The following is a 9,166-nucleotide window of genomic DNA, read 5'->3' as shown; positions in this document are numbered from 1 at the left end:
CATATTCATATAAAATTAAAGTTATATTACAAAAATTCATAATAACTAAATGAAGAGTAGGATAATAAACATTAAAAAATTATTCAATTGTATTACTAAATACTTTTAAAATTTCACAAATATTACTACATACATTTTATTTGTATGAAAATTAATATATATTAGCATTATTAGTAATTGGTAAAAAAAATAAACACAATAATTCCCTATATGGAAAAAACCTTATAATAATTGACATTGAATTTTAATGTGCAAATTTTTTAAGTCTCATTATATTAATTTTATAAAATTACCTCATTGTTTCATTATATTAAAATGTGACTATAAACAAGAAATAACAATTTTAATTGGTTTAATTTGTTTCTTTTAATTTTTAATCCATCTTAATCTATAAATTTAAACATGATATACATAACTAATATAAAAAAATAAATCATCAATAGTAGGTTGACATATAAATTTTAGTTTATCAATACTTATATATTTGAAGCATTATCAAATGATATTGAATATATTTTTAGAAGTTGATCATTCTTTCAAAATTTAATATAATAATTGAGAGATATTGTAAACAGTAGTGTTTCACCAAAAATTATATATACTAATAATTTTTTTAAAATTGTTCAGGAATTATAAATCTAATTACAGATCACACTTATATAAGAATATGTTTACCAATAATCACTCCAACTATTATAACGTAAAGATACTTTATTATTTATTTTATTAAATTCTTTAATTATTTTTTCCCTATCTTATTTATTTTTAAATTGTATGATTAAATATAGTTCGAGGAATATGTTTAACAAATGAGTTTAGTGATTCATGATAAAATCTTCAAAAGTATATTTAAATCCAAAATTAAAAGAAAAAGTATTCTATATAGCTAAACGTAGCTAATAATTCTCTTAAATTAATATTAGCATATTTAAATAAATTTGAATTGGTACGTTCATTAGTAGATGAAAATATGAACATTTGTGTTTGGGAATATTCGACTCCAAATTCCACCGAACGTTTTGTTTTGATGTGTCATTTCGATGACTCATAGTCATAATCTAATTGTAATTTGTATCAGACTTTGTAATACTTACAATTCACATGTATTTCTCCCAACAAAAAATTGATTTTCTCAAATAGTTTAGTAAAAATAGACGATTTAAAGATGCAGTGTTCTGAACTTTAAAAATTTTGATACTTCCTTTGTCCTGTGTGGAAAGTTGCTTTAATTAATCATCAATAAATATTTTTGAATTGCTAAGGAATTATCAATCTAATTACAAGTTACACTTATATATATATCTATGAATGTGTTTACCCATAATCATTCCAAATATCATAACATAAAGATATTTTATTATTTATTTGATTAAATTCTTTAAATAATTTTTTTCCTGTCTTACCAATTATAAAAGTCACTTTAATGGCCCGCTATCTGATTGGAATTTGTAGAAAGGCTTTGTAATACATACATTTCATATGTATTTATTCGGACGAAAGAAATGATTTTCTCAAAATATTCAATAAAAATAGTTGATATTAAAGATGGAATATCCCGAACTTTAAAAGTTTTAAAAGTTTCGATACTTCCTTTGTTCCGTGTCTAAAATTACCTTAATTCATCATCAATAAATTGAATATCGTCCAGATTCATATTTAGAATAACTATTGCTTTACCCTTCTGTTACCTAGATGAAGGTGTGAAAATGATAAAATGAATAGTTTGTAGAATATTTGTTAATAAATCATGATCATTGATTAAAAAATAATCGAATAATCTCCATCATTCAAAAATAAATAAATAAAAACTTCATATTGTTAAAACTAAAGGTTCCAATAGCTAAATAAAATTAAAAAGAAAAAAAAAAAAAAAAAAAAGAAAAGAAAACGTGAACCAACAATTCATATTCACGATTAATTTGGAGTTGATTACAATTCCAAACCATTTAAATGAATCAACGAATAATTGCCCATTTACCCCGTTAGTAATTCGGACCCAACCCAAAGTCAGATCTGTCAATATCTCCCATAGATCGTCATCACAAAGATTCCATTTAAATGCTCCACTAGCCGCTATCAATTATCTCCCACGGCTCTTGTTATCCAAGCAAAAGCTTTAATTTAAATGCTCCAATTAATAAGCCTTGATAAATTTATCCATTTAATTATAACCATAAATTAAAATTAAAATTGCTTTTGGCACTTACATGAGCCAGTGGATTAAATTTGGTCTTCCAATTTTGTAGGTCATGCTCCATTTTCAAATTACAAGCAGTAGCAGACTAAAAATGCATACCCTACCGCTCTTTTTGACCCAAAAACGTGCAAGCAGCCACACAGCAATATATCAAACAATATATATATTATATTATATTATATTATATTAATTAAACACATTACCATTTGAATACATATTTAAGAAAATGTGTTAATTAAATAGGATTTTATATAGTAAACATTAATTTCAAATACTAAGCTTAACCAAAACAAAAGATATGCTAATGAATTCCAAAATGTTCTATAGCGATCAGATCATATCTGATAAACTTACAAGTTCTGGCTAGAATGATCAATCATAGCCTAACTCAATATAATATGTATATGATATTGCTAACGACATGGAACAGATGAATTGGATAATTTACAGGTAAAACACATTGCAAAACTGTTTTCGTCCTGTAGATCTATAAGGTTGTTCTCTCTAATTAATTAACACCTGATTTCATTTTTGAGCGGTCACTTCTTGGTTGGGATCAGGAGTCGACGTTAAATCACAGTCAAAAATGAAAATCCTGCAAAATAAAGATCAAAATCCTTAGTAAACTTGTTACAAATTCAGTACAACAAAGCATGCCCTAGTATATGGGCAGCTGAAAAAGATTCTGCTAAAGAGAACTCATACCAGGATCTCTAACACTTGAGTCTTTGAGAATTTTCATGGTTCATATGATACTGGCACCAAAACTTCAGATAAAAAATGGTCCGAATGGTCACCAATTTGACAATAGCAACAAGCAAAAGGCTTCCTTGAAAGGTACTTCGATAAAATCAGGTCAGCCTAGGTGCATATTTGACTATTGCCACACTGCATCCTCGTGGAATAAAAGAGTCATTTTCTTTGTCATATAGATTCTAGTATTTCACGAAAGCAGGCAAGACGGCATAAAGCTCTGCCAAGCATTGGAAAATCCAGTTTAGGAGTTGTTCTTTAGGTAGATCCAAAAGTAGTTCCGCCTGCATGCCAGTGACAGAACCAAAAATGCTAAGGCAAAGAAAACTTGAACAAGCAACCAACAAAAATGCCAAAAAAGTAAATATGCTTACAATGCAATCAATTCTCAAACAGTACAGGCATCTGACCTTAAATTTGCTAATAGCATGTGCAGAAAAAACAACAATCCAATAATTCTGATCAGTGCAATGAAAAAGAGATGAGTTCAAGTCTACAGTCTACATAGGACATACAAAATAAATTGGAACCCAATGGACTGGTGTGGCACTGTACTTGGGTTCAATTGAGTCAATTTGATGCAGGATCTTTTAAAACAGCAACATTAACTATTTAACTTAGGACCAATGATAGATTGGTCCTAGACTTAGGATCCGGTTATAAGAATGGAAGATATGAGGAAAAGGAGGAAAACACTTATAAGCAAAGATCTTTAAGAGCTAAGCAAACTCAATAACCAAGAAATTATAAGCATGACCAAAATACTACTAACTAAAGAGTGTTATAAGCATGACTCCAACACAAGGATTTTGTCCTGAACACACATGTATAACCAAAATATTGTTGTAGCTTTCACAATTGGGTATTTCCTTTTTCTCTTATAATATTTTCCAAATCTTCTTGCATCATCCCTCAGCTTGAAAGAAATCAACTCTAATGAGTTTAAGAGATAGACAAAGATTTCTCCAGTTCGTAATCCCTTTGAAAGAAAGAAAGAATGAAAGAAGAAAGTTTAGATTTATAAAATTAATTGTTTCAAAAATTGATGGCACCGGTAGCTTAGGTGCCAATGGAAGCTAAAGAGTTAAAATAATGAGTGCAAAAAAGAGCTCAGGAGATCAGTGTAAGCTGTTAGTTTTCAATTGCTCCACTTGGTCCTCCTTTTCTTCAATTTCACTTAGCTTCACTTATTGTTCTGTTGTTCTATCACATATCAGTTGATTGGATCCACCACTATCAGTAAGATGGTTTTCCTGATTGTAATAACTTCCAGTCTAACAATGGCTACCTCAGTCGACCTGCTTGTACCATCAGTTGATTGTTTTCCTTGTAGCCCTTAAGTTATCTAAACATCGTTGTTCAGCTTTATTAGATCATCTTTTCCACTGTCATTAGTTGATTGGAATTTACCATCAATTGATTGACTCTAGATCAGCTGACAGTCCAATCGACTTAGTCACGAACAGAAATATTTTATTCATCGGCTGATCAGCTTGAGTTGATGACTTGGTCAACTCAACCATCAATCGATTGAAGACCACTTTCAATCAATTCGACAATCTTAATGGTCAAGTCTTTCCCTAAATTGAAATTACCCTCTTCCAGGTACAAGTCTTACTTAAAAGTTATCTTGCAATTTGTTGGTTGATCAACTTGAGTCAAACACTTAGTCGACTCAACCACCAATCAATTGAAGACTGTTTGTCAACTAGATCATCAACTACGACCATCTCAATGGTCAAGTCTTTGCCTAAGTTAAAGATACTCTCTCCTAGGTACAAGTGTCTCAACTCACTTAAAGTTTTCGCCATGTGATCAATCTCCTGTCAGGTTTCTTATCCCTCAAATGCACCTAGCCCTCACCTCGCTTCACATGACATCATTTATGCTTCACCTACATAGTTTGCCTCCTCTAGCTCAACTACACTCTGATGCTCCTCATCTTGTGATCCCTCGGATGTCCCATTACATTCTTCTTTGGTTTCTCGAATCTTAAGCCATCAAGTCATCATCAACCTTAACCATGTCAAGTCTCCATGTGCACTTCAACAAATCTCTGCATGACTTCATATACATATTTGTCCAAACATCAAAACCATAATCAACCTAGATCATAAAGGAAACATCTACACTAACAAAGGATGTATGGGTAATCTTTTACCCAAGCACCATTCCTTCCATACTTCCTTCTTCCAGGAAACTAGACTCGAATAAAGAATGGATGTATATTTGTTGAAAATTTGAGCATTTTATTCCCTATAGAAGTGGGTGGGCGAACTTTGAGGGAGTCCAAGGTGAGCATCTAGCTTGATTAATTTTCCTAGATATTTGGTTGATTCACATTTATATTAATCTATCTTGGTTAACTCATGGAAATTGAACTTGCATCAGAGATGTATCAATTACAAGGCACAATTATAGATATGCAAGTAGGCCTTAGAGCTATAGATCATTATAAGATGTGTTGGATTCATAGTAGCAGGAAGGTTGACTACAATAAACTTCAATATGTATTTAAATGAGCTTTCATGGGTTTATTAACTTATCTCTGATCTGATATATGCAGTAACATATATTATGCAGTATACTTTATACAATATAGTTATTGTAATATCTATTATTCAATTAACCCAAATGATATATTTAATGAATTAACAATTATAATTGGGTCTAAATTACTTTACATTTTAGGTTTAAATGACTTAATTAGGCGTTGTTATTAAGAACATGATCAACTATGAAGATGACGATGAGGCAAACACTTGCTCCACTTAAAGACATTCACATTTAAATCTATAGGAATCAAGTTCCTTTTTGTGCTGGAGAATGTGGCAAACAAATCTAGTTGTCTAAAAAAAAATTTTGGGTGTGAAACACAATGTTATTTTTTTTTTAATGTTAACTTTTTGTACACTGGCATCAGGTCATGTCCCAACTATTCAATACACTTAGTATATTTTGTCATACATTTTATGAGACGGGATTATTGTGAAAGTCTATCAAAGATATCTTCATCCAATTGCTATAAATCTGAGTAATGCAAACAAATCTATCTTGTGTTGCAGTGTAACATTTCTATTAAATCTTGACATGATTCGACACATTTTAGAGCATACGAGTTTGACTCAGATGAGTTTTACTTCTATAATAGTCTTCCACCTTGCCTTGTTTCCCTCTAAATATATGCCTATAACCATTAGAAAGTTAATTGAATTAGAGTAAAGAGATAAAATATATCATGCATCTCAACTAATAATTATACCTTGCTAATACCAAAATGAGTTCCATACATTAGATAATAGCATTGATCCATATAACTTCCTCAACCATAATTTCGCATTGAAATTATTTTCGCATACGTCCATGGATAGTAGAATTGAACTTCTGCTAACATAATTGGAATTGAAATACACACGGTAGAGACACGATAGGGGACTCTAATATCACTCATCCTCTTTGTTACAATTAATGCTCTGGTAGTGATGGAATCAAATGATGAGTCATAAGAAGAGATTCTTCTTATCTCTATCAATACGATTGAAACTGTGTTACAATTGAGGACACAATGACATTTACTCATGCCTACACAATGTCGATATCGATCAACAATCAAAACTATATGTTACAACTCCATTAGCCAATACCAATTGATACTTGAAATCATGGTCGGTTCTTAATATGTATTGTGCTAGTATTTAGATGCCATCAAAATTCTTTAGAACTTTCTCAACTAATTCATATCTTAAGATCATATGTTTAATTTAAATGCCAAGTTAGATACGATGACATTATTTTCTAGCACTTATATGATCTAAATGATGTTTGGAATGAAATCAACGGAGGTGGCAAGTGATCTTGTCCATTACACTATCCAAGGCCTAACAAGGGTGGGCATGGTACAGATAACATGCCAATCCTAGCAATCAAGATCCACCTCAGGCCAATATTTTAAACACTGCAACAACTTACAAAAATGATATGAAAATGCACCTTTATTTCATTATGAGTGAACGAAAGAGAATTCCGATATACATCAGATGTCATTGACTCTGTCATAAGCCTGAAAACCTTCTTACTCATGTTTGTGATCATAACGACTGTCTTTCCACTTGTATATATCCTTTTGATACCAAGGTCTGCTGCCATTCGCCTCACATAGAGTTTTTTTAGCAATATCTGAATACAACAAAGTAAAGCGACAAGTGTTAGACTTGACCAGGTAGATCTTTAGCATTCAGGTTCAATAATGATTAACACCTCCATCGAATGAGGTTCTTTTCCATATTGTCGACGTAACTGTTCAGTGAATTGCATTAATCTCCATATATCATTTGCTGCAGCTCTCTCTGCTTCCTTGATAAGTTCAACAGGGTTATCAAGATAATTTATGTAATCAGAGGAGAGGTGTGGTGTTAAATTTATATCAAGCTGGACAAACAAGGAGGGGAAAAAAGTCATACATTAAGATATGATCTCAAAAGATTAACAAAAATATTTTCTTTGGGGGAAAATGTTAGCACCTGCACGCTGCTATAAGGTACTGGGAGAAGTCTATTTTTGTCGACCTAAAAGAAAACTTAGCAATTTCAGTGTTTTCTTGAATTGTACTAATATTGTATTGAATTTTGATTTCAATTGGTACAATTCAATGGCATGATAAAAGAAAGTGTCTTGCATACCAACTAAAAACTTGAAAGATCCTACAGCACAAGGAAATACCTCAGATAAGCTTTCAAAAAGCATCTCAAAGAACAGATCAATCCCAACATTCCCAATATCACCTGTCTGTTGTTCGCCGAATATATTACCAAACCCCCTTATTCCCATGTCTCTCTCTGCGAGATAAAATCCTTTGCCTAGGTCTCCGAAATCCTCGATTGCAGCAAGTCTTTCCTGTGATGAAACAACCACCAGCCATAATGGTAAGTGAAATAGAGACCTTAAATTACATTCTTTAAGAAACAGAAGCAAACTTACAAAAATAAAAGTTCAATAAAGCTTGAAGTTATAGGGAGTTACACTACTGAACCAATTATAACATAGAATCAGACTAAAGTTTCAAGCTAACTGAGATCTAAAATTTCAGGGAAAGAAATCATGACATTGTAGTAGAGCACTCACTGCAGCTTGATCAGAGAGCAATGACTTGTCAGGAAAGAACAAATATGCATAAGCTTCTTTATCTGATCTCCCGACCCTTCCTCGAAGCTAATTAAGAGATATTATAATGGCATATTTAGTACATTAAACAAGAGATTGAAAGATAAAATGAAACAAATCATAATAATTCAAAGAATTCTAGCATGGACATCCAACAAAATCTTCTAAATGTACAAGATGAATTCAGACATTGTTGGAACTGTCATCATAAATAAACAGTCCAGTAGCACATCGCCATTGACTAAAATAAATGTAATATGCTTACAGCAAAGTTTTTTCTCAAGAGGATGATAATAGCAGATCTCATACTAATGGAAATAGAGCACTGATGTCAAAGTGCATTTAGAGAATGTACTTTGTGCTATAGTGCACTGTGTGAAAGTACTTTAGTGTTGGGTAACACAAATTTAAAAATTGTTTTGCAAAGCAATTTTCACAATTAGGTAAAGCATGATGGTATAATAAATAATTAGAATCAATATTGTTAACCAAAATTTAAAATAAATTACAAATTTATATCTCATTTTCAGTGTTTTTGTTAAAATGAAAACATGATACGATATATTTAATTCCTGTGATTAATTGATTATAATATGTTAAAACACTGGTTTGTTGATCAACTTAGTATTGGGGTTTATGTCATAATTTGTGGTACCAGTGTTCATATAGAATTTAGGGAAACTATACAAAATAACCCATACACGGACATATAAAACCCTAAATATAGAAGAACCAACATGAGACTCAACACTCTACAAGCTGAAAATATATGCTATTCATGTCCAAGTTGTCATATAAAATTTCTCATGAGAATATAAATTAGACACAACAATAATAAAATGAGAAATATACTACTCATATGTGTAGCTTACTTAAAAGTTAATGAAGTATGAAGCCAAGAATCCCTTCAACTTTAGATCAGCAAAGCTCTAAAAATAGTTATGCGAGCACACCGGCAATGTGGTCAACGACCTTAGACTAGCTGACACATGGATAAGATAGAAAAAATGAAGAAAAAGATAAAATGAAACTAACAACAAAGAGATTTAAGAAACT

The 9,166-nt window shown here is 31.2% G+C and overlaps 1 protein-coding gene across 3 annotated transcripts in view; it reads right to left on the bottom strand.

The window, feature by feature from the left end:
• Positions 1 to 2,477: 2,477 nt before the first annotated feature.
• Positions 2,478 to 9,166, bottom strand: part of LOC122052375 (ATP-dependent DNA helicase At3g02060, chloroplastic-like) — a 47,232-nt gene continuing 40,543 nt past the window's right edge. For all 3 annotated transcript variants that reach the window (XM_042613864.1, XM_042613865.1, XM_042613866.1), the window contains 7 exons: positions 8,072 to 8,158; positions 7,670 to 7,843; positions 7,471 to 7,515; positions 7,208 to 7,378; positions 6,941 to 7,126; positions 2,903 to 3,234; positions 2,478 to 2,792 (listed from right to left, as the gene is read on the bottom strand). In XM_042613864.1, coding sequence (XP_042469798.1) covers positions 3,133 to 3,234; positions 6,941 to 7,126; positions 7,208 to 7,378; positions 7,471 to 7,515; positions 7,670 to 7,843; positions 8,072 to 8,158 — 765 coding nt within the window. In that variant the 3' untranslated portion in view covers positions 2,478 to 2,792; positions 2,903 to 3,132. The remainder of the gene's footprint in view (positions 2,793 to 2,902; positions 3,235 to 6,940; positions 7,127 to 7,207; positions 7,379 to 7,470; positions 7,516 to 7,669; positions 7,844 to 8,071; positions 8,159 to 9,166) is intronic.

Source organism: Zingiber officinale, chromosome 3A (assembly GCF_018446385.1).
Source record: "Zingiber officinale cultivar Zhangliang chromosome 3A, Zo_v1.1, whole genome shotgun sequence".
Taxonomy (NCBI): domain Eukaryota; kingdom Viridiplantae; phylum Streptophyta; class Magnoliopsida; order Zingiberales; family Zingiberaceae; genus Zingiber; species Zingiber officinale.
This window is presented reverse-complemented; position numbering and strand designations above follow the sequence as displayed.